This window comes from Ylistrum balloti, unplaced genomic scaffold (genome assembly GCF_031769215.1).
Source record: "Ylistrum balloti isolate Yb309-2 unplaced genomic scaffold, AGI_CSIRO_Ybal_v1 Utg370010, whole genome shotgun sequence".
In the NCBI taxonomy this organism is placed as follows: domain Eukaryota; kingdom Metazoa; phylum Mollusca; class Bivalvia; order Pectinida; family Pectinidae; genus Ylistrum; species Ylistrum balloti.
This window is the reverse complement of record NW_026782083.1, coordinates 984,717-1,010,918: the sequence shown is the minus strand read 5'-3', so window position 1 is coordinate 1,010,918 and position 26,202 is coordinate 984,717. Positions and strand designations below refer to the sequence as shown.

General features: G+C 35.1%; 2 protein-coding genes across 2 annotated transcripts; both read right to left on the bottom strand.

The window, feature by feature from the left end:
- Window positions 1-1,921: 1,921 nt before the first annotated feature.
- LOC132548440 (sulfotransferase 1B1-like) lies at window positions 1,922-9,296 on the bottom strand. The gene is made up of 6 exons (XM_060212305.1): window positions 9,226-9,296; window positions 6,193-6,355; window positions 4,483-4,833; window positions 3,793-3,896; window positions 3,381-3,564; window positions 1,922-2,797 (listed from the first exon to the last, which is right to left on the bottom strand). Exons 2-6 carry the CDS (start codon window positions 6,344-6,346, stop codon window positions 2,673-2,675), a joined length of 918 nt encoding a protein of 305 aa, XP_060068288.1. The 5' UTR covers window positions 6,347-6,355; window positions 9,226-9,296; the 3' UTR covers window positions 1,922-2,672.
- A 7,176-nt stretch (window positions 9,297-16,472) lies between these two features.
- Window positions 16,473-21,952, bottom strand: LOC132548464 (sulfotransferase 1B1-like). Its single transcript, XM_060212336.1, has 5 exons — window positions 21,799-21,952; window positions 20,206-20,559; window positions 18,355-18,458; window positions 17,014-17,191; window positions 16,473-16,582 (listed from the first exon to the last, which is right to left on the bottom strand). The coding sequence occupies exons 1-5, from the start codon at window positions 21,950-21,952 to the stop codon at window positions 16,473-16,475; spliced, it is 900 nt and encodes a 299-aa protein (XP_060068319.1).
- Between the last annotated feature and the right edge of the window lie 4,250 nt (window positions 21,953-26,202).

Here is a 26,202-nt window from a genome sequence, read left to right as displayed (position 1 = left end):
TTCAATTGTAACCGGGTCATTATTTAGAACATAGAATCGCATGCGGTGACGCTAGTGATCAACCAAAGACAAATAAATCAAATATGGCTGAAACTGTCAAGGAGTCATTTTTATATTTATTTTCCTTGTCAGATATTTTGCAAGACTGTTTTACTGTGTAGGTAATGATAGATGGGTAATTTTTCAGTGATATCTTAACTTGCATAAAATAAGGGCATTAACTTGAAAACTCACTTTCAATATAGAAGCATATTAAATGCCGATGAAAAGCACGTGTATATTCTGAATAATAAAAGTATTCACAGGAATTAGACGCGTGACATGCTGCAGGGTTACGAATAAAGATTCATGAAATAAAACATTAGTCTTACCTTTATCTGGTAAAGTTCGGATCAGCATTATGATAAGTTGTTTTATGATGACAGTTATATAACGACTAGAAGTGTGATAAATTAGGACGGTGTGTTAACACTGTCCTACAATGTAACCGCAGATGTACTACGGAGACACCAGCACGTCGTAGCTAAAATGACGTAATTCTTGTACGTTTTATTGCGCTAACCTATTCACAAGTCAATCATTCGGGTAACAGAGGAATGATTGACATTTTCGTAGTGTTAATTCTTACTTTAATCACAGGCCCCCTAAAAACATGTAAAATGCAAATGATGTAATGTGTATCGATATAAGTGTGTGCATCGGTCAACTTTCTCACCATGTTGAGAAATAAAAGTCAAGCGTTTTGACGTACTATAAGGGGCACAACACCCAATATAAATAAATTACATCGTTTATGTGAGGACGAGAGTCTCTCCCACAAGTAGCACTCCTTACTGTTGTAATACTAAGCCTGATTACTTTGTAAGCACTTGGTAGATATGCTACATTTGCCGTTTTCTCTTGCTAAACTAAGCGACAGCGTCTAGTCGTATGGAACCACTGGCGTTTAACAAACCGTCGGTATGTTCGTGTAGTGTTGTAGTAAAACATTGAATTGGTATGATCGGGTTATTTAGAAATATTTGATTTCTGCATTATCAGCTTAACTTCATCTTTAAGTTAAACAATACCTTCCCAAAGAAAGTTAGCAATGGGTCTCATCCTCTACTTTTGACGTGAAATCCTCCATTTCCTTCCCACAATTTTTGAGCCGAAGAGAAGTTGATTTTTGTGTTGAATGATTTTATCATCGTTGTCGTAGCGCTAGGTGGTCCTAGATTTTATTCGCGTAAGCTTGCAGTCTTAGGCGATCCCCAAAACATACACACATAAACAAAAAGAGGGATACAGATTAATTGAGAATGTGAGAACTTTTAATGGTCGTCATTATGATGTTTTTGTCAACTTTTTTCGTGTCCGATAAGAAAGTCATCAACAACGAAACCGTCACGCGCATAGAAAACTTCATGCCACACAATACATATTCACAATTAGATCATTATGACACGACCATTAAACTTCTCCATAATCTTCATCATCCTGCATCTCTCAATTTGTCAGTTGTCGTCACTTTTGCAAGAAAAGCTTATATTGGGAACAAACCCTTGCGTATCCAATCAACTACAGCATGTAAATGTCTTTTGTTGTGAAAGCAGGAATATTGCTATTTAGAAATTCCTGCTAGGGAACGACATCTTCAAGTCTTTCATACAATTCGGTGTAAAAGTGTTCCTATTTGTTTCTTCGAAAGAAAGGACCACGGTATGCAACTGATGTAGCGGACTCCAAGCTTCCTTCATTTCTGGTTCTGTTGAGTTTACCACCGGGTTGGTATTTGGTGCAGGGTGTGCTAATTAACAACATGGACAAATGAATATTCCTATAAAAGACTGGATTCGAAAGAGAGGATATTCAAGTTTGGCCAAAAACTCTTTTGAGTTCATCAAAATCAACACACAAGTAATGCCATTTGTGGAGAAAATTTAATGTAATGTCCAGTTCACACACTATTCTGACTAATGGAGAATGACTTAATGATATGCCTTTTGTCTATGAGGAGATTCAGGTAACGTGTCCTCACGTCATTTTAATGATATTATTATATTCTGGCTAATGGAGAATGACTTAATGATATACCTCTTAGCTATGAATAGACTCAGGAAAACGTGTCCACACGCCATTTTAATATGATTATATTCTGACTACTAGAAAATGAGTTAGTTATATGCCTTTTATCTATGAATAGACTCGGAAAACGTCATTTTAATAATATTATTCACCATCTGATTATTTAACACGAACATGATTAATGTTGTATGTTTAAATAATCATTTTCATATGTTTGAAAAATGTTTCGATTACATTTGATTTTCCCCAATTGCCTCCCGTATTTCCCCGCTTAGGCCCTTAGAATTACTGAACAATCACTGTCCGCAAGAAAGAAAAAGCTGAATGATGCAGTTTTGATATTTTTCGCGATATTGTATGTTATGCTGTATGGAAAAGCGACGCTAGCCTATTCTATTTGTCTTTTTTTAATGTTTTTAAACAATATTTCATCTTCTTGATGAAGATTTTCCCCCTGTCTTTGAAGGTTACTACATTTTACTAATGAAGACTGATAATTAAAAAATAATAAAAAAAAAAATCCGGAAAGAACTCTCAAAGGTATTCCACCAATGGATTGGTACTACGAACTTATTGGAACAGCTATCTGTCTAAATCATATTTTATCAGTCTTTCACGATATATTCGTATCTAAATTTCAATTTTGAGTCTTTCATATTAGTTTCTATAAGCCTGTCAAAAGCTTCATTCTGTGCCACTGTAAACCAGTTTTTCCAATCTCCTACTTGTCCTGAAAAGACATAAATAAATAAATAAATAAATAAATAAATAAAAATAAATAATTTTTTTTTAAAAAATCAATAAAATGACAAAATAGAGGAAAATGACAGTTTGAGTTAATTTAACTAAAATTTCACGTAGTCTCAGACAACGTATATATTTCCACACAAATGCATCGTCAACCACTGGCGATTACCAATTAACACCTTCTGGTTTGATATCGTATGACTAGTCACACCACATTGTATTCCGAAAGCTGAAGTACGTTTGTGTTTGAACAACACTCCCGAATCCTGTATGTAGAATGTCGGATGACGAGTGATTCTGTATCTTGTTATGCTGTATGTTGCACAGATAGTTTTGGAATGTCAGGTGTTAATTCTACTTGTTAAACAAGGATATGACAACTTAGATATGTCTCTATAAACTAACATTAAACAATAACATTGATGTTAGCGTCTGAACCTTCTAATGTCGTAACCATATTATCATCTCTTGCTATGTATATATTTAACTTTTAATAATAGATGCGTTTTAAGCAAAGCAGAGACAAAAGTCCAGAGCATTTACAAATTGAATATGATTTCTCAAACCTTTCCGGAAGATGAAATTTTTTCCTGTAACCGACATCGCTTTGATAACAGAATCGTCTTTCTCTGAAGCACCGACTGTTGACATTTTATCAAACGAGCATCGTTCGTTGATGTCCTCCAGCAGTTCATCTGTGGCCTTCACACCAAGGAAATTGGCCAGGGCTCTTAGTACGGGTAATGGATCCTACAAATTATATTAAGTCATCTTTATGAAGTAGTTATACTATAAAGGAGTGCATAGGGTTAGATTAAATGTAATCAAATTTACATTACAAGAGACCCACAGTATAAATCACATTCTAAAATAACGTTTATGTCACATGTCTTTATTGAATTAACGTCACGCTCTAATCATCGCCTGAGCTGTGACGAACGACACATTCGATTCCGTAGTTATGATAAAAAATCTTACCTGTTTCAGTTGTTCATAATGGGCTGTGAATACATTAGATAATTCACCGGTTTCCTTTGCTTTCTCGAAACCTTTTTCATAGTTGAACCAACCCCCGTAAAATTCTAAAAAAGACAAGGATAAAGCCAGTGGCTATTTGGCCTACTTCTATTATTACTACTCTGCTATTTGTCTTTTGTTCCAAGCATCTAGTGATTGTAGATGACATTATTGCAAAAAATCAATGAAACAGATCTTTTGATTAAATAGAAATGTGATTTTCGTTGTCTGTGTCATACACCATCCCTCTCCTCTGACCACTTCCAGTGTATAAGACTATTATGTAACAAGTGTCCTAGTTTTATTGAATTGGAGTCCGAGAGAGAACTTCTAACCCAGTAGCTTTTTAAGCATGGAATCATCCTGAACCTTGACTTTCCTTTCACAGAAGATAAATGTTATCTTAAAGGGTTGTACAAAAAGACACTAGAGTGAAAAACACCATTCAATACATTTAGATATAGTATACTTAAATTGAAACTGCATCATACAGCGGTTTCGTCCTTATAGAATTTGTTGGTGATGCCAAGGATTTAAAGTGTTGAAACTTTCCAGGGGATTGTGGGAAATAAAGCTTGGTCAATATAAATGTCTATCAATCATCAAAACACAAAAGAGGACAAAACTTGATTAAATACACAGGTTCCTCACCTTCTCCTCGGCAGTAATGTTCTATATATAGAGGCCAACTGGCTGGGTAGTCTTTCGGTGCTTGCATTGTCGTGAAGTCCTTTATATTAGTCAGGTGGTTGTAAAACGACACAGCAACATCTTTAGGATTACGAAGAAAATGGACAACTTTGTATCCATTCTGTATATGCTTCGATGGGAGGTCCGCAAACGGCAAATGAGAGTTTATGATTCGTGTAGTACTTTCTGGAACATCATGGAGAGCTCCAAAACTAGGAAGGGCTTCCAACATAGCGGTATTTTTATACACTTCGCTATATTCTGACCGACCTTTACTGATCATACTGACGATTTCATTGATCCAGTTTGTCCCTAAAAAGAAACATAAAAACATTTTGGAGAGATTAATGAATAATAAGAAGCTATATTTTTATCATATATAGCAACGTTGTGAGTCTGTCACATTCTCACATTACATTCCTATAAGTTCAATGCGGTCGTCGTGGTAAACTGTGTATCATTCCATTGTGTTCTATAGCCGATCAATGACAATACATCTTCGGTGAAAAATATTTCTGGATAAAATTATGTCATGAACTGTTATAAAAGTGCTTCTAAATTCGAAGTGTTCACATTTTAAAGATAAATCATTTGTCAATATTTCACTTGAGATAATTATGGATGACGGATGCATGTATATTTTAGATGCCTGCAAATGCAAGAGGTCGGCGATAGCTGGCAGACAAACCACTGAGTGACCACTAGAACAACCAAAGTGACCTCTAGAGACCAGTATTGTGACCACCTGAGATGACTGTACTGATCAAAAGAGATCTCTCTATTGACCTATAGATTCACCACAAGATGACAAATAAACTGACCTCATATTAAGCACTAGACCGATAAAGAAATACCTCTATATTGATCAATAGAGTTCTCTGTGTTAACCTCTAGGTTCAGCGCTAGATAACCGCTATATTGACCCCAATATTAGCCACTAGAACTATATCTAGATACCACTAAATTAACCCCAATATTAACCACTAGAATGATATCTAGATACCACTAAATTAACCCCAATATTGACCACTAGAACGATATCTAGATACCACTGTATTGACTCCAATATTAACCACTAGAACGATATCTAGATACCACTAAATTAACCCCAATATTAACCACTAGAACGATATCTAGATACCACTATATTGACCTAAATATTAACCACTAGAACGATATCTAGATACCACTAAATTAACTCCAATATTAACCACTAGAACGATATCTAGATACCACTAAATTAACCCCAATATTAACCACTAGAACTATATCTAGATACCACTATATTGACCCCAATATTAACCACTAGAACGATATCTAGATATCACTATATTGACCTAAATATTGACCACTAGAACGATATCTAGATACCACTATTTTGACCCCAATATTAACCACTAGAACGATATCTAGATACCACTATATTGACCTAAATATTAACCACAAGTAAATTACCACAATATTGACCACTTTATTGACCAGTGTATTGATCACTGGAAGACAATCAAATAATCAAAATTAACGAGTTTATTATTGATATAAATGAACTTGTAACGATTTATTAATACGTTTATTTTACTTTAGAAGTTAACATTTCATGAATTAGTAAAGATGACCCACATAAGGTGGGCGATTCATCGTAAGATAAGGAATAGCAAACAATGTGAGTACCTGACTTTGGAAAAGTACAGATGAAAATATCTGAATCTCGCGATTCGAAGTCCTTAATTTTGTCTAAATGTCCAGAAATGTTGCCTTTCAGTGGTGGAAATGGTGGGAGAGCATAATCCTTGTATCTTGGGAATCTTTCCGGGATGTACGACATTTTAAACGCCTAGAAGAAAAAAGACATTGTTAAACTGCCGTGGTAATATGAACTTTTTTTGTTACACCTCTGCAGATGCAAGTAGATGGACTAATTTCCACGTATTATTTTTTCCATTTCAATTCAGGTATATTGATTAGATCTTGTCCTTAAACATGGACGTGTAATGATATAGATACGTCTCTGCTTTAGATAATAATAAGTTGACTATGTCTTTCGTATATACTCACCATGATTGGGAACCAGGGACACAACAAACTCGTTTTTATTAGCCGCATACCTTATTCATTTCTTACAACGAAACCAACAGGGACATTTTCCACCAAGTATGATAATTCCGATTTCCTTTTGTAAATTTTCCATTTATATGTAGAAACATCCCTTCTTCATTAACCTATGTTTTTAACATATCAGTCTTGATTCGGTACTGAAGTGACTGTTCCTAATATAACTACTTCCGTGACAGTTAATAGATACACTCACATCATAAATTTCTAAGCCATAACTATACTACCTTAAAATAAAAATTAAAATGTTTCCCGTCCCTTTGTACTAACACATTGTGTTATAAAAATGTTTCCCGTCCCTTTGTACTAACACAGTGTGTAATATAAAAAATGTTTCCCGTCCCTTTGTACTAACACATTGTGTTATAAAAAATGTTTCCCGTCCCTTTGTACTAACACAGTGTGTAATATAAAAAATGTTTCGTACTAACACAGGGTGTAATATAAAAAATGTTTCCCTTTGTACTAACACATGTGTGTTATAACACAAAATGTTTCTTGTCCCTTTGTAAGAACACAGTACGTAATATAAAAAATGTTTCCCGTCCCTTTGTACTAACACATTGTGTTATAAAAAATGTTTCTTGTCCCTTTGTACTAACACAGTACGTAATATATAAAATGTTTCCCGTCCCTTTGTACTAACACAGGGTGTAATATAAAAAATGTTTCCCGTCCCTTTGTACTAACACAGGGTGTAATATAAAAAATGTTTCCCGTCCCTTTGTACTAACACATTGTGTTATAAAAAAATGTTTCTTGTCCCTTTGTACTAACACAGTACGTAATATAAAAAATGTTTCCCGTCCCTTTGTACTAACACATTGTGTTATAAAAAATGTTTCCTGTCCCTTTGTACTAACACAGTACGTAATATATAAAATGTTTCCCGTCCCTTTGTAAGAACACAGGGTGTAATATAAAAAAATGTTTCCCGTCCCTTTGTACTAACACAGTACGTAATATATAAAATGTTTCCCGTCCCTTTGTACTAACACATTGTGTTATAAAAAATGTTTCTTGTCCCTTTGTACTAACACAGTACGTAATATATAAAATGTTTCCCGTCCCTTTGTACGAACACATTGTGTTATAAAAAATGTTTCTTGTCCCTTTGTACTAACACAGTACGTAATATATAAAATGTTTCCCGTCCCTTTGTAAGAACACAGGGTGTAATATAAAAAAATGTTTCCCGTCCCTTTGTACTAACACAGTACGTAATATATAAAATGTTTCCCGTCTCTCTGTACGAACACAGGGTGTAATATAAAAAAATGTTTCCCGTCCCTTTGTACTAACACAGTACGTAATATATAAAATGTTTCCCGTCCCTTTGTACGAACACAGGGTGTAATATAAAAAAATGTTTCCCGTCCCTTTGTACTAACACAGTACGTAATATATAAAATGTTTCCCGTCCCTTTGTACGAACACAGGGTGTAATATAAAAAAATGTTTCCCGTCCCTTTGTACTAACACAGTGTGTCATATAAAAATGTTTCCCGTCCCTTTGTACTAACACAGTACGTAATATATAAAATGTTTCCCGTCCCTTTGTACTAACACAGTACGTAATATATAAAATGTTTCCCGTCCCTTTGTACTAACACAGGGTGTAATATAAAAAATGTTTCCCGTCCCTTTGTACTAACAGTGTGTAATATAAAATGTTTCCCGTCCCTTTGTACTAACACAGGGTGTAATATAAAAAATGTTTCCCGTCCCTTTGTACTAACAGTTTGTAATATATAAAATGTTTCCCGTCCCTTTGTACTAACACAGTGTGTTATATAAAATGTTTCCCGTCCCTTTGTACTAACAGTGTGTAATATATAAAATGTTTCCCGTCCCTTTGTACTAACACAGTGTGTTATATAAAATGTTTCCCGTCCCTTTGTACTAACACAGGGTGTAATATATAAAATGTTTCCCGTCCCTTTGTACTAACACATTATGTGATAGATATCTCCAGTTCCACGCGTAAAAGTACTACAAACACGGACAAGCGTACATTGTATGTTGCGGGATAAATATAACGAAGTGAAACAGTAAGGATTTAACTTCACAATTTATTGTTATAAATAAATATTTAAAATACGGTGACAAATTAAAACATTTAAGATGTGAAAGCACATGAACGACATACATATAAACATTACAGGCACAACTACGTTGGATCGCTGATGATAAATATGAACCGATCTTAGTTAAACGAAATGAAAGTAGGAAATGTACATGTTCCATGTGTTCTTCTAGCGGACGTTACCATGGTTCTGGCCACTTCCATGAGCCATCTTCAAAAATAATCATTGTACAAAGATATTCATGCAAGTGGCGGCATAACCCTGAAAAGGTAAGGCTATGCAATAAACACTAAGCTGACAGAGATTGAAACTCAATCGCACTGTTCAGCTTGGTGAGAAAGAATTCACATGGGCAGCTACTACTACTATCTACACGGGGGCCGAGATTCATTTACAACCTGAAAGACGATGAAGGCATAGTTGACCTGTAAAAACGACACTCAATTCACTTACCGGCGTTGGTATGCAATGGGTTAGATCTCTTAACGAGTAAGAATATACTCACGTCTGTTATTACGCCAGGATCATATACGGTGTGAATTGTGAAATCAATACACGTAGTGATTGACCAAGTAAATGTGAGTTTGAGATACAGTTACAGGCGATGTGCTGGCAGCCCGTGAAGATCGTCTACCGCGGTAACTTTGCAGTGTATGGGCCTGATGGATTATGTGCTACGTCACCTTGTGCGTTACCAATCGGGAACCCCCGGCACTTTCCGCAAGCGAGAAAGTATTGTGTGTGGTACTCGATATTCATCGTTAGGCATTGTAGCTTTATGTATGGTGCCACGCTTAAACAGAATGTGTTACATACGTCTCTGGTTTTATCCCGGACGTTTATCAAGTAACAAAAAAAAAAAAAAAATTTAGATAGTTTTTATGAGCAAGTTACAGACGATGTTTTATATCTAAAGAATTCATGGAAATTTTTTTATCTAAAATGTTGTGTCGTATTGGTATTATGATAAATGGAAACATGATCTCTCTTCTAAAGTCGAATAAAAATGGTACCACTGGGTCCTAATCCAACCCTGAGCCTGTGTGCTAAAATATCTCAATATACCTAGAAATTAGCAGGTCTTATGTTATTATCAGTGATAAATTAAGTTGAACAGGTCACATTTAGACTTCGTGAGAAAACTGCAATTGATATTGTTCGCATCATGCGATGTTTTTCGTGATAAGGTGGTAAATCATGTAAATGTCAGAGACTAAACTTTTGATTTCTTGAGGATATCCACCAAACGGATTTTCTGTTGGGAAGTCGTGCGGGCGTCAAGGTGGCTGATGACGAGAGGGAGAGTTTGATGCTGGTTGTTGCAGAGGGAGTTGATTTGCTGTTCTCTGACATGAACTCAAGGCTTTGAATTGAAGGTGACCAGACATAATTTGACTGTTCTGATCGATTTTCAAGTTGGACCTTGTAAATTTCGTGTCTATTGTTTAGTGTTATTTTGAAATCCCTATACAGAGGAAGTAAAGAGTCTGTCTGTCTGTCTGTCTGTCTGTCTGTCTGTCTGTCTGTCTTATGCAGTACAAATGTCTTATGTCTGACGAATCTCATAGCATGAATTGCGTCAAAACATACCTCTTGTTCTGTATAATTTAAGTTCTCTGATTACGTGTTCAACATTTACTGTGAACATACTAAGTAATCTGTTGAATTTCCTTGAAGATTGCTGAAGGTGAACTGGTTTCCGGTTTATGTCTGGTCTAATATATGGTGTTAAAAGAGGATAATGATATGAACAAATCTTATCTCCATGTATTACACATTCGTCTTGAATCGGAAGCTGTTCTCCTGGACCAATATTTGGAATAAAATAAAATATTTGGGCAAGATTTGGACGAGCGGACCATGGACAAAAGGCGTCATTTCATGATGATGGGCTAAGAATACCGTAATATTACGTCATCGAAAGATTTTTTGTGATGATGTTTTTTGTGATGACTCTATGGTGTTTCCGTACTTAGCTTGGGTCAACTCGCGCACCTGTATATTATTGAATATGGAGAAAAGTATGTACTTTGTATATCATATTACACTGATGTACCTGTCTGTTCATTATATGTAGTATTTATAACATACAGATATACGTAGAAAAGCCATGCTATACTATAATTAATAGATATCGATTAATTCGTGATTTCCAATAGCAGATGTGTGTAGACCGCTTGCTTTCAATTTCACACGTATGAACGTACGAGGGATAATCACGTGATATTATGATTCACTTAGATGAATAAGTCATCTATATCCGAACACGTACTGTTTTATATAGCATACATGTACCCGGTATTTTTATTGTTCAAAGTCATTCAAACATGAGAAGCGTAAGACAACCCAAACAAAAAGGAAAAAAAATCCTGAAATATCGCCGCTGTTATCTCTCGTCAGGGAGAACCAGGAAAAACACAACAGGTTCATCACTCAAAAAATCCTAAATCTGTTCACAGCATCAGGCGTTGCTAGGAGTAGTAGCGACAGTGATTAAAATATTCAATAGATAAAACGCTGTGTTCTTATCTTATACAAAGGTGAATGGAAGTGGCTTAACCCGGTCACAATTAACTTTTAATTTTCATATAGTGAAAATGCAACTAAATGTAGACGATTTTCTGAAGATTTCAGCCTTTCGATTGATCGCTTTCTTTTTGGCAAAATTATTATGTCTACGAAAAAAATTAAGTCTATAAAGTATTTTTAGTGGAAAATAATTGAAAATAAAACAATTATAATAATATAAAAAAAAGAAATCAATTTTTGCTTTTAGAATTAAAAAAAAAGACGAGAAAAATATTCATACAATATGATTATATTTTTATCTAACGGAAAGATTTCAGCATAAGCTTTCTTGTATTCTCACTTAACATATAGTCATTTACAACAAAAATAAAAATTTCAGACAAAACTTCAGAGAAATACCTTTCATCTACGTTTTAAAGTCTACACATGAAACTGTTCCGGAGTTTATATCGTCATCCACAAATGAGTCAATTCTTGTTTATTACTATATGTCGTAGATGTAGCAAGTTTAACATGACACATATGCTAAGCCATGTATGTATACAGGTAATATCAGCTGTTTAAGAGCCAGCACGAGCTATACACTCCTGTGTCAAATGCCCGAAACACGAGGCGGAAGTGACATAATAACAAAACAGGAACTAAAACTTGTGTATTACGAAGGGTCGAATGTCCTTATATGGAAATGTGTAGATTAGCATCTGAACAAAAGCATTAATCGATTAACGAAAACTTTGAAGAACACATTTGCCCAACAAGACTTTTTACAAGGTCAGAATTTAGATGATCGATCGACAAAGTTGAAGAGATGCAGATATGTAAGATGTTATATCTGTCTTTTTCCTGATACCACCCCAGTAAAGTGTATAGTACACGTTCGTGTTCGTGTACGTAGTACATCTACGAGTAGAACTGGAGATGTCTGTTGTGCTCGGATCGACTCGCTGCTATCATTTTCCATAGAAATGTAACGAATATATAAAATACTTGCTTTCCCTTGAATAGCGTACACATATATTGTAGTCGTAGGAAACTATACCCTTAGTTAGCACGTGAACGTAATAAATGGTATTTATTTTCATCCATACCCGCAAAACATGTGTGATATGAATCGGGGAACCGTTAGATATCATTTATGTGTACGAAATCCCCTATTGATCGGCTTTAATCTAGATAGAAAGGTGAAGATTTAGGTCAGTAAAGAAAGTAAACACACGTGTACGATTCCCTATGTCATGTCTTACCTTACCTTCTAGTTCAAAATAATTTACCGTTTAAAATGGCGGTGACTTGAATTTCAGATACAATAAGATATTTTAATTAATTAAAAACTGAATGTACAATAAATGGTTTTGTGTTGGTTAACGATAACGATGAAGTACACAACTCTTATCACAGTGTGAGGTCAGTATATAGGATGTAGGGCGGCTATACCGAAAACTTCCAGTATTTAGACTTACGGATAAGACTATTCAGGGCTTGGTAATGGAGAGTGCTTCATATTTTTTTATTTTACAAATGATCATCCTAAACTCATTTGAATTCGTTATTAAGGTTTCAATTTCATAATTTTACCACACTCTATTAAACAATTCGATAACTTAACGAAAAGCTAATTCCGGTTACTCGATCGTTGTGGCTTTTTGTGTTTACGATGCAAATAGAAATAAAAAGTTCTGATCGTTAACAGCCTTGGAAATTATTTAGTATAAAAATTAGACATTAATTTTACCTTGCACGGAAAAGACGTCCTCACCGCGGTACAGATGGCCGTTACGTCACACCAGAGTGCCGATGATCACACCGGTTTAATATCGAGAACGCGAGCACCGAGTACCTTTAACTTGTCGTACAGACAAATTGATTACCTTACAGGCATGCCTCCTTGCATCATACCTACGCTTAGAAGGAGAGGTATAGGGCATTTATTCGAAGCGATTAAACATGACTCAACAGGAACAAAGCGCGGAGTTTTAATCTCATGATATGGTAATCGGTTAAAAATGAAATTAAGTGATAATTTCGAGCCTGTTTCAAACAGATTTAGTAAAAATGATTGATGTGTTGATACGTATGTTAACAATAACCCGTCAAAAAATATAGAAGATTGTACAAAAGACCCAGAATTTAATAACACCTTTTATTACACACTTTAAAGTTAGATACGGTAGAGCCAAACGCTGAACTGAACTTCATCATTCAGCTGTTTCGTCTCTCTAGGACTAGTCAGGGATGCTAAGGGCCCGTGACACTATTCGAATGAATTAAAATGCGGCATGTAGGTCTGTGCAAACTCCCCAAGGACTAAAAGTCCACCAGCAGTGTCTACCATCTGTTTTCTCGAAGATTGTACTAAAGACACACAATGGACGAACAATTGACCAATCAGAACAAAAGCACATCTGATTTTCTGTGTATAATCTCTTCGTCCGTCTTCTGGGTTAAGGACATCGTTCGGCATTCTGATTGGTTAGAATACGTCATGATATACAAAAACAGTCGTTTAAAATATGTCCAAATAGATAAAACACACCATCTCTTATTTGTATGAACAACGTTAGGACTTGGAAACGATACCGATACACTCCTTTAAATTTTGTGTCTACGTGCTAGTCGCAGTGTTATCGCCCCGAATTTGGCCCTCGACTTTAAAGGTACTGATCACAATTTAGTTCGTACACATTCAGCAATCTATTTCATAACAATCTCCCACAAGATCAACGTGCACCACTGTCGTCTTATTGCGCACTAATTTAATACAATCTTTCTCTTCTTTTCCCCAAATCATTAAAATCAATAAAATAAGATAAATGATGATGTAAAAGGAACTCTCATTTTTATTAACATTCTTCTAACTCCTTCATTTATCCCTTAAGTCTTATCATCACTGACGAGTTCTAAAGCTGTATGATACAGTTTAAAAACTGACTGCTGAATCTTATTCCGAATTGCATCAGGAGGTGCTAATTACGGGTGTGTCTTTTTTCACAGTCTTACTTCCTTTTGGATTGGGCCTGTGTTGATTAGTGAAGGAAACTTGATATATGTAAACAGACATATTTGTTGTATACCAATAAGCTCTTTTCATTGATGAAACGTCTTAATTGATAAGATACTGCTATCGACCGTGTCACATGCCTTTCTTGCCGTTTTCATGCCGTATTCCCTAGTTGCACATGTTCTTGAAAAATATCAACCTTGAAAAAGAAACCTTCGTTAAAATCGATTAAACTAGGACAAATACAAAGAATAAATATAAACGACACGTTTACATACATTATGTTATTTTAATTCAATGTGAAATCAATGAAACTAGGACAAAGTAAGAACAAAAGAATGGATTAGCAAGTACAGGTGTTCCAGAAGGGTAAGTGCTTTCTGCTTTATCGACGATACCTACCAATATAAATATTGACCAATCAAAGTAAGTAATTATAATATCACATTCAAATGAGAACGGAGTAAACAACAACGGAACCAAATGGCAAGCTAACGACATCAAACACTTCCAGTTTCATCTTAAGATGGACATGTTTGATAATTATGGTATTGATTCCAGCAGGCTTTGCTGCCAGTTGCAGAAGAAAGGTAGATTGGAACTCTTTCCTCCTTGTGTGTTAGGACGTTCGTCTTTGCCAGTGATATCTGTTTGTTGCAGATGCACCAGACGGCCGAACACCTTTCTAACACCCAGACGTTCAAAAAAGAAAAGTGCAAACTAGATTACCCTGATTCACGATCACGCTCCCAGTACAACCTATGAAAGTCCTGTAGCTGTGATAACCTTTATAACGTGTTAGCTTTCTCCCTCGACAGAAACGTTGGTGTCCTTGCTGTTGTTTTGAACTTCTTAGTGAATACATATTTTACTTCGTTATATACAGTTTTTGATGAATTTCTTTTCTCTTTTGCTCTCATCTCGAATGTTTTTTTTGTTATCTAAAACGGAACACGGCACAATATACAACAGGCACACAAGAGAATAGCATCCTTCTATATTCATTTAGAAGTACGCAATTTTGAAAGCCATAAATATATTGAATTTGAAAATGCGGCTTGGGTTCGTGACTATCCCTTCTGATATTTGACACTTCTTTCGACAGATTTTGAATTCATTGGTCGCTTGCAAGGTTTCAGCAATTAAGGCCCTGATCACCACTGACGAGTCCAAGGGGGACGAAAGCTATTTGATTCATTATATGGCTGTATGCTGAAACTGTTTCCAAATCTGTATTGATAACCATTAAATAAGAAATGGTCATTTTGGAACGTTAATACCTAGATGGGGAGGAACACAAGCCACCAACATTACGTAACACCGGCAATCTCAATGGATTGTACACATGACAAACAAGAGAAAAGATGCTCAAAATAAGGAATCGATCTCAATCAGTCTGTGGTATATCGCAGTGATAATAGTAGTATTTTGTTTACTTTTATTTGATTTAACTTGGTGTTTGTTGTCGGTTGTGATTATATTTTGTCTAAATTTCAGTGGTGCTGTGTCAGACAGTAGACATTATACATTACACTTATGACGATTTCAATATACACGCATTATGGCGATGTGGTGAACAGGTTTGTACAAAAGATATTTTCATATGTCTGCTGAAAAAGATGTTTCTAACGGTTTTACTGTTGCATGATTATCTCTTTTCTCCTTGATCCTACCTCCTCTACATCACGGACGATGCATTTTTGTCTGTCGTTCAATTTTACAGAAAATTCTTTATCGTCGATGAAAGTATAAATGCTTACTCGCCCAGTACACGAAGTCTTATAATCTATGTTCTGTTCTAATGTCGTTGTGTATGTCCACCTTTTGTTCTTATCTTAACCTCCCAGCTGCTTGTGGTATAGTTCTCACATATAACAACATAGATAACGAACTCAAGGTTGTGCTATTTCTGGATAAAACATCTTATCGTGTTCGTATCTACAACACATAAATCGTTTTTTAACAGAATCAGTGTTTGTCTCCGAGTGATCAGCAACGTTTCTGCCTTAGTGCATAACGAAACAGTAAAGGAAATCTTTATACAAACATTTCGATTAGGAAAGATAAAATATGCGTGGTATGGCCACTGTTAGTTTTGGCGATGTTGATCAAAACAGCAACGTGGTTTGCATTTTGGGAAAAGATTTCATCGTGTCATGTACATTTCCTTTCTTCATACCCTTTCTACTTCTACTGCAAGTCTTATTTTAACAATTTTCCACTTTTCATTCAAATGTGAATTTTAATTTTGAGTCTTTCATATTTGTTTCTATAAGACTGTCAAAAGCTTCATTCTGTGCAACTGTAAACCAGTTTTTCCAGTCACCTATTTGACCTGAAATATAAATAATCTTATGAATACAAAAAAGGTCATTCTTAAATTTGAATATTAGTTTTGTGGTATTAATAAGAGGTACAATCTGACATACACACATGGCTGTTTACTGAAAATGACTCTGTTTCGTTTTTCTGTACGATGATGAGATTAAAACACTGTTTAGGAGAGGACTTATATTGTAGGTATGTTGACCATTCATTACCGTGTTTGTGACAATAAAAACTTTTAAAAAGATGACTAATTAGAAATTGAAGCGAGAACGATTCTCGTCATACATTCATCATTCACCTTGAACCAGTATCATCAAAATTAAGAATGTTATTCAGTTGTAATTCATTCCCGGTATTACCTGCCAACATCTGTCATGTCGCAGAGAAACTTTTTAAAAATCCATTAAATGAAAAGAAACCATATATGTTAGCACAAACCTTTCCGAAACATGATGTTTCTCCCTGTGGCCGACTTTAAAGAATCATTTCCACGTCCTATGTCGCCAACTGTTGACATTTGCTCAAACGAACATTTATGATTAATATCATTCAGCAGTTCGTCTGAGGCCTCCACGCCGAGGAACTCGGCCAAGGCTTTTAGGACGGGGAAGGGATCCTATAGAATAGGAAAAAATATATATAGGGAAAATAGGATTCTTGTTTTCAAATATAAGAGAACATATCAGTGTATGAATATCATAACAGGCTCTGTAAAACAAAAGATCATGCAACAATACAGAGACGTGTATACTGCAGTTATGGGATGTTCTACTTGTATTTTATCATAGTTTATCTTACATGGTATTGCTGGTTACTCTGCAAACAGGACAGAAAAAATTAAAGTCCTATAGTGTCTCTAATCATCACACTTATCTCAGAGTTTATGTTTGATAAATCTCACACTTCGACCCATAAGTTATATCTAGTAGATATGTCACTTCTATCCATAATTCGTCTCTGATTAATATAACTCCATCATCCAAAGTTTATCTCAGATAAAAAAATCACAATCTTACCCATAGGTTACATCTGGTAAATATCACACTGACATCCATAGCTTATAACTGATACATATCACACTGCCATCCATAGCCTACAACTGATGAATATCACACTGCCATCCATAGCCTACAACTGATGAATATCACACTGCCATCCATAGCCTACAACTGATGAATATCACACTGCCATCCATAGCCTACAACTGATGAATATCACACTGCCATCCATAGCCTACAACTAATGAATATCACACTGCCATCCATCCATAGCCTACAACTGATGAATATCACACTGCCATCCATCCATAGCCTACAACTGATGAATATCACAATGCCATCCATAGCCTACAACTGATGAATATCACACTGCCATCCATAGCCTACAACTGATGAATATCACACTGCCATCCATAGCCTACAACTGATGAATATCACACTGCCATCCATAGCCTACAACTGATGAATATCACACTGCCATCCATAGCCTACAACTGATGAATATCACACTGCCATCCATAGCCTACAACTGATGAATATCACACTGCCATCCATAGCCTACAACTGATGAATATCACACTGCCATCCATAGCCTACAACTGATGAATATCACACTGCCATCCATAGCCTACAACTGATGAATATCACACTGCCATCCATAGCCTATAACTGATGAATATCACACTGCCATCCATAGCCTACAACTGATAAATATCACACTCCCTTTCCGCTCTTATTCCCGTGCTATTCTGTTTTTGCTCTTGTTTTCAATATAACATACCCTTTTCAGTTGCTCATAATGAGTAGTAAAGATATTTGTTACTTCACCGGTCTCTTTTGCCCTTTCCAATGCTGTTTCGTAGTTGAACCAACCATTGTAGAGTTCTGAAACGGGAAGTACTTTGTTGACTTCAACCATACGAATGGTTTCTTTTTGCTTATTTCTTAATTAATCTTCAAAATCAAGAAAGAAAATACCAACTTGTCAACAAAATTATAATCTAAACTCGAATTCAATAGGGCAAAATATGAACAAAATATATCTATACACGGAGAATCCCGAAAAAAGTACAAGGAAAATAAGACCAGATGTTCCGGAATAGAAAGCGTCGTACGCTTTGTCGATGACACCTTCTATCCAAATCAGAAATGTCAAATGTATAACTGAGAATTTTCATCAACTGCATCTTCTGAAACCCTGTGTTATGAGTTTATCTGCGCTGCTGACATCTTCCACAAAAGATATTATATTGCAACTGCAACATGACAACAACATAGATTGGAATGCAGGGATATTGCATTTATGATAGGGAAATTGAAATCCTCACGCTAATCATACTGATTGGTAACAAGCTATCCCTACAGAAAGCGGCTGACAGAGTAGAGTCCAGGTCAGGTAGGTATAAATGCTGAACGTACAAGGGTATTAGAATCGTTGAACGAGTTCTGGATTTATCTCTGTAAACCTCTCCAAAGGTTACATGGAAAGTTCGTTATAGATTTCATAATTCTTTTCTGTAATTGTTTGAAAGATTATGTTTATAACATAACCTTAATAGCCAGTAAAATATCACGTCACAATCATCGGGACCTTCATCAGGTAATCTGTGAAGCCTATCTCCGCTAGATACACGTGTGGTCCGAATAAAATGGGTGTTACAGTTGTTGCTGCAGTGAAACAGGGGTAGGTACGTGACATTATGCCATTTAGGAATATATTTCCATTAAAGTTTCATTCATATTCTAACTGGTAACAACATGATTGTACAACTGACATGTGGTACATGTACTTACTATTATTAATGCCTTGGAAGTTTTAACCCAGCATCAGTGATACATTTAAATCTAAAATTGATTAAAATTTACCCCTGTAAGCGGACATGTGTTACTGACTTAGGATCATTATCACAAGTCTACATGGAGATATGATAGTTACAAACAACTTACAAGTACCAGTTATAACTATTTCTTTATTCCTGTATGCATTTTCACCGCAATGGAAACTTAACTAATATTTCACTAGCAAAAATAACACCTTTGAAGAATTCCACCAATAAAAACAGAGAATAAATAACATCTTGTAAAATCGACCAATCAAAAAAGCAAATTTACAAAAAAAAAAAAAAAAAAAAAAAAATGAAACGTAACACACTGAATAGCATTTTCAGCATATTAATAATTGTGCTGCGTGCTCGTGCAATATACTACCATATTAACCGCTCTCGTACCACATACTAATTATTACTTGTCCTTTACATATGCTTCATAACCGACCAATCATTAGCAAAGCATTCATTTGAACTAAAATCAAATGTACGACAAACTATGGGCTTAGGAAAGACTGACGAAAGGAAAAAGGTCACTAAAAACAGATAAATCGGATTTTCAGGAAGTTAAATCTTGTTCAGTTGCCATGGAAACTACGGTCGAATAAGTACATGCATTTTGTCCTTAAAAGTGAAAACGAACCAACAGGAGTAATTAAAAAGTCGTTCTCTATAGCTGGATAAGCTATATAAAACATAACTCGCCATTCCAACATGTGTTAATACATGCATCGAACAATACTGAATAATAGATCATTAATTTAAATAAGCAGCAGTACTCGACGTTAGCCGTTGTTGGTACTAACCTTCATCACTCCGGCAGAAGTGTTCTATAAACATGGACCAACTCCCCGGGTATACCAATGCTTCCTCGTCTGATATTCTACGCGAAATTTGAAACAAATGATTGTAATAAGAAACAGCAACATCCTTTGGGTTACGAATCACATGAACAATCTTGTAACCATTTTTTATATGTTTCGATGGCAGTTCCTTCAAGGAAAGATGAGAGTTCAGGATTCGGACCGAACTTTCTGGGACATTTTGAAGGACTTCAAAATTAGGAATGGCTTCCAGCATTGCAGCTATTTTGTGCACATTGGCGTACTCGGCGCGACCCTTTACCATCATACTGATAATTTCATTGATCCAATGTGTTCCTGTAAGTACATCCAAGAATATAAGACACCATATATGGTGTTAATCTGTATTATCATTGTTAACAGTAATTCCAAATATAATGCTTCTTTTCGATAAATGCGATCGTATGCATTATATAAATCCATTTCATCTCAGAAAATTAAAAACAGACTTATAAATTGGTTTGGTATTCTTGATGTTTTGAAAACATCAAATAAATTGTTGTAAATTCATTGAGCGACCGTCAGTTTGTACTAATTTCAATAAAACAAAACATCCGTCACCGTTCGACAGGTGCAGATTTGCTGAGGCAGGTCAGATGACATGTTCTGAGTGCTAGTTTGTCTGTAAAACTGTTTGTCTTTTACAGTGCAACAATCTAACTTGTTCATACCGCTGGTCATCTCTGATTAAGCTATAAGCAATTGGGATTAGAGCGACAATACATAGGATGAGACAATTAGTTACTTGCTAAATATAAACTTATAAACCATTTTTTTCTGACATGTATTTAATCTGATGATACACAATTACATGTTCGATGAGGCAAATACTTAGCACTGAATAAAAAATGATTGATCAGCTGTGTCTCTCGTACAATCATTATGGTTTCCCTGGTGATGAACTTTACACGCGGACATAAATACTTGAGCTACGCGTTCTGACATTAAAATCCTTAAATGATTTTCATCCGACTATGGGTTGAGTACACCTACTGATCTACATTTAAAAAATATCTTTGACTTATTCAAATATCCCTGACTAACCTTTCAGATCATCACTGTTTCCGCACCTCTCATCAGATTCTCGATACTCCAGGGGTTACAATCATTTTCGCTCTCTGTACCCTGGGAACATGTCATGGCAAAATTGAAGTTTCCATGTGCGACACCGTTGTGGACAAGACGAAATGACTAGTTTGGTTCTTTGATGTACATTTAACGAATCTCGAGGTTGCAAAGCTGCAATGGCTTTGAAGATGGCTGTCGCTCCTTGTAATCTTCAAAAGAAGCTTATCAGCCGTGATTTGTCAGTTTTTTTTACCTTGAGCCAATCAAATAACTTCGCTTGTGGCGTCAATTTTGCCAATGTTCCAGGGATGCAAAGAGAGAAAGTGACAGTAATCCCTGGAATATCGAGGATGCTCTCATCACTGACCTCAATACGTTTAGCCCCAGGAATCACTAACGAGTTGTCATCTTATAAAGAAATTTGTATTATATATGTATATCAAGAAAATTTGGAAGACTTGACCTTACCCGATTTTGGATAAGTACAGATCAAAATATCGGAATCTCGTGATTCCAAAGTTCTGATGTTCTCGAGTTGTCCTGATAAGTCATTCCTTAGAGTGGCGAATGCTGACAGAACATAACCGTTGTATCGTGGAAAACGTGCTGGTATAAACGGCATCTTCAAAGTCTGTAACAACTATATCAAGAACTGCAATGAAGTATTAAAAAATCCGCACTTTTTTATGTACTTATATTGAGGTATGTAGTTTCCTGTAGTAAATATACATCAATGCACATTTGAAAACCCCAGAACGGGGTGCCTCTCGTGTGCTTTCGACAATGCCATGACAACAAAATAATTTCAAGAACAAAATATAATTTCACACCACATCTTCATGTCTTAACATCTTACATTGAGATCACGTAAATATAAACACTAAAGATATAAACAAAGTCACGTACACGGTGATTATTGTTGCAGGGTCATTTTTTAGGACACGTACACGGTGACCATTGTTGCAGGGTCATTTTTTAGGACACGTACACGGTGACCATTGTTGCAGGGTCATTTTTTAGGATCGATATGTACAATGCTATTATATACTCCAACATACTAACAATAAAGAAAGAACCGATTATAATAGACATTTTTAATATCTTTCATATGATGCTACTAATTTTTGTGTAAGGAAATGATACGTGACACATTGTGTGGACATTAACTTTTTACTTTCATAAATTCTTGGGAGAAAATAAACGCAAACCTTTACACTTATCATGCTGCAAAACATTATTCTTACCGTACACATTATATCTGGTCTGGGATGTGTCGATTGTTTTACTCCAGAGTTACGAAAGGTAACAGTGTAGTGTCTAGTCCGTCCTAATTCACGGTTTGTGTAGACATAATTATTACGATAATACCTCGTGAGATATTATTACTACGATAATTTGTTATCATTACATAATCATATGAACTTTAATACGTAACTCCGTTATCATTATCATTGCCTCAACAAAATCCTATTCACTCCTGCATTCGTGAATTATTTACTCTTAGCAAGGTATTAGATCTTAAGATTTCGACTGAGGGTATCCCGGTAACTCGGCCTAAATTAAAGAGAATTCTTACTAATGTTACATAAAGACTGACACACCACAACCAGGTGAACATTATCATAGACGCGAATCATCTGACTGCTTTTGGCCTTCTTTGATTTAAACATGCTGCAAATAATTATTCGCAAAGTAACCGAACAGTTTTCGAAAAAAAGTGTGCTTAGAAGAAATCACACTCGTCAGACAACCAACGTTATTTGGTTCGTTCCATTTTGTTGGGAATATTTTAGTTCCCTATGAATGAAGGGCATAAGACATCATTTCAGCATGTTAGACAAGACATCATTTCAGCATGTTAGACAAGACATCATTTCAGCATGTAAGACAAGACATCATTTCAGCATGTTTAAGACAAGAAATCATTTCAACATGATTAAGACAAGAAATCATTTCAGCATGTAAGACAAGACAACATTTCAGCATGTTAGACAAGACATCATTTCAGTGTTTAAGACAAGACATCATGTTTAAGACAAGAAATCATTTGAGTATGTTTAAGACAAGACATCATTTCAGCATGTTTAAGACAAGAAATCATTTCAGCATGTTTAAGACAAGACATCATTTCAACATGATTAAGACAAGACATCATTTCAGCATGTTAGAAAAGACAACATTTCAGCATGTAAGACAAGAAATCATTTCAGTGTTTAAGACAAGACATCATGTTTAAGACAAGAAATCATTTGAGTATGTTTAAGACAAGACATCATTTCAGCATGTTTAAGACAAGAAATCATTTGAGTATGTTTAAGACAAGACATCATTTCAGCATGTTTAAGACAAGAAATCATTTCAGCATGTTTAAGAGAAGACATCATTTCAACATGTTTAAGACAAGACATCATTTCAACATGATTAAGACAAGACATTATTTCAGCATGTTAGACAAGACAACATTTCAGCATGTTAGACAAGACAACATTTCAGCATGTAAGACAAGAAATCATTTCAGTGTTTAAGACAAGACATCATGTTTAAGACAAGAAATCATTTGAGTATGTTTAAGACAAGACATCATTTCAGCATGTTTAAGACAAGACATCATTTCAGCATGTTTAAGACAAGAAATCATTTGAGTATGTTTAAGACAAGACATCATTTCAGCATGTTTAAGACAAGAAATCATTTCAGCATGTTTAAGACAAGACATCATTTCAACATGTTTAAGACAAGACATCATTTCAACATGATTAAGACAAGACATTATTTCAGCATGTTTAACAAGACAACATTTCAGCATGTTAGACAAGACAACATTTCAGCATGTAAGACAAGAAATCATTTCAGTGTTTAAGACAAGACATCATGTTTAAGACAAGAAATCCTTTGAGTATGTTTAAGACAAGACATCATTTCAGCATGTTTAAGACAAGACATCATTTCAGCATGTTTAAGACAAGACATCATTTCAGTGTTTAAGACAAGACATCATTTCAACATGATTAAGACAAGACATTATTTCAGCATGTTAGACAAGACAACATTTCAGCATGTAAGACAAGAAATCATTTCAGTGTTTAAGACAAGACATCATGTTTAAGACAAGAAATCATTTGAGTATGTTTAAGACAAGACATCATTTCAGCATGTTTAAGACAAGACATCATTTCAGCATGTTTAAGACAAGAAATCATTTCAGCATGTTTAAGACAAGACATCATTTCAACATGTTTAAGACAAGACATCATTTCAGTGTTTAAGACAAGACATCATTTCAACATGATTAAGACAAGACATTATTTCAGCATGTTAGACAAGACAACATTTCAGCATGTTAGACAAGACATCATTTCAGTGTTTAAGACAAGACATCATTTCAGCATGTTTAAGACAAGAAATCATTTCAGCATTTTTAAGACTCATTTCAGCATGTTTAAGACAAGAAATCATTTCAGCATGTTGAAGACAAGACATAATTTCAACATGTTTAAGACAAGACATCATTTAAGTGTTTAAGACAAGACATTATTACAACATGATTAAGACAAGACATTATTTCAGCATGTTAGACAAGACAACATTTCAGCATGTTAGACAAGACATCATTTCAGTGTTTAAGACAAGACATCATTTCAGTGTTTAAGACGAGACATCATTTCAGTGTTTAAGACAAGACATCATTTCAGTGTTTAAGACAAGACATCATTTCAGTGTTTAAGACAAGACATCATTTCAGTGTTTAAGACAAGACATCATTTCAGTGTTTAAGACGAGACATCATTTCAGTGTTTAAGACGAGACATCATTTCAGTGTTTAAGACAAGACATCATTTCAGTGTTTAAGACAAGACATCATTTCAGTGTTTAAGACAAGACATCATTTCAGTGTTTAAGACAAGACATCATTTCAGCATGTTTAAGACAAGACATCATTTCAGTGTTTAAGACAAGACATCATTTCAACATGTTTAAGACAAGACATCATTTCAGTGTTTAAGACAAGACATCATTTCAGTGTTTAAGACAAGACATCATTTCAGTGTTTAAGACAAGACAACATTTCAGCATGTTTAAGACATCATTTTAGTGCGTTATACAAGACATTATTTTCGTATGTTAAACAGAACATCATTTAAGCGTGTCAGACAAAACATTATTTGAGATACAAAAATTCGTGTGTTAGACAAGGCATCATTCAGAGCATCAGACAGGACATCATATTAGTGATTTAGACAAGATATCGTTTCAGTGTGTCAGACAAGAAATCATTTCAATGTGCTAGATAACTCTTCATTTCTGTGTATTAGAAAGGACGTCATTTCAGTTCATTTAATAAGATATCATTTTTGTTTGTTAGGCAAGAAACCATTTCAGTATGTTAGACAAGACATCATTTCCGAGTATCAGACAAACATCAATTCCGTGTGTAAGACAGAGCATCATTTCTGTTTATTAGACAAACATCATTTTCGTGTATAAGACAAGATGTCATTTCGGTCTGTAAGGCAAGACATCATATTTGTGTGTCATACAAAGCATTGTTTCAGAGTATCAGACAAGACACCATTTCAGTATGTTAGACAAAACATTTTTGTTAGTTAGGCAAGACATCAATTCAATCTGTTAGACAAGACATCAAGGCAATAAAGTCCTAAACATATTGACCCCAGATTTTCAGACGTACCAGTGATTTTGAGATATTTGTTATTCCTAAATCCCATTCTCTACCTGATTTAAATCGCAAGAATGGGCCATATCACCTAGGAGAATCTTTCAAGTTAAATTTTTAATAGCCATACATTTTGGCCACATGTATCACTATTTCAATTTTACTTTTTTTCTTCTAAATATTACGATTTCAGTGTA

What these genes read in the sequence shown, in the direction of transcription:
- LOC132548440 (XM_060212305.1), bottom strand. Translation starts at nt 6,346, where the DNA reads ATGTCGTACATCCCGGAAAGATTCCCAAGATACAAGGATTATGCTCTC. An exon ending in CTGTACTTTTCCAAAGTCAG is followed by an intron (nt 4,834 to 6,192) that starts GTACTCACATTG and finishes GTTTCTTTTTAG; the next exon opens with GGACAAACTGGATCAATGAA. An exon ending in ACATTACTGCCGAGGAGAAG is followed by an intron (nt 3,897 to 4,482) that starts GTGAGGAACCTG and finishes TGTCTTTTTTAG; the next exon opens with AATTTTACGGGGGTTGGTTC.
- LOC132548464 (XM_060212336.1), bottom strand. Translation starts at nt 21,952, where the DNA reads ATGCCGTTTATACCAGCACGTTTTCCACGATACAACGGTTATGTTCTG. An exon ending in CTTCTGCCGGAGTGATGAAG is followed by an intron (nt 18,459 to 20,205) that starts GTTAGTACCAAC and finishes TTCCCGTTTCAG; the next exon opens with AACTCTACAATGGTTGGTTC. An exon ending in AAACATCATGTTTCGGAAAG is followed by an intron (nt 16,583 to 17,013) that starts GTTTGTGCTAAC and finishes TTTATATTTCAG; the next exon opens with GTCAAATAGGTGACTGGAAA.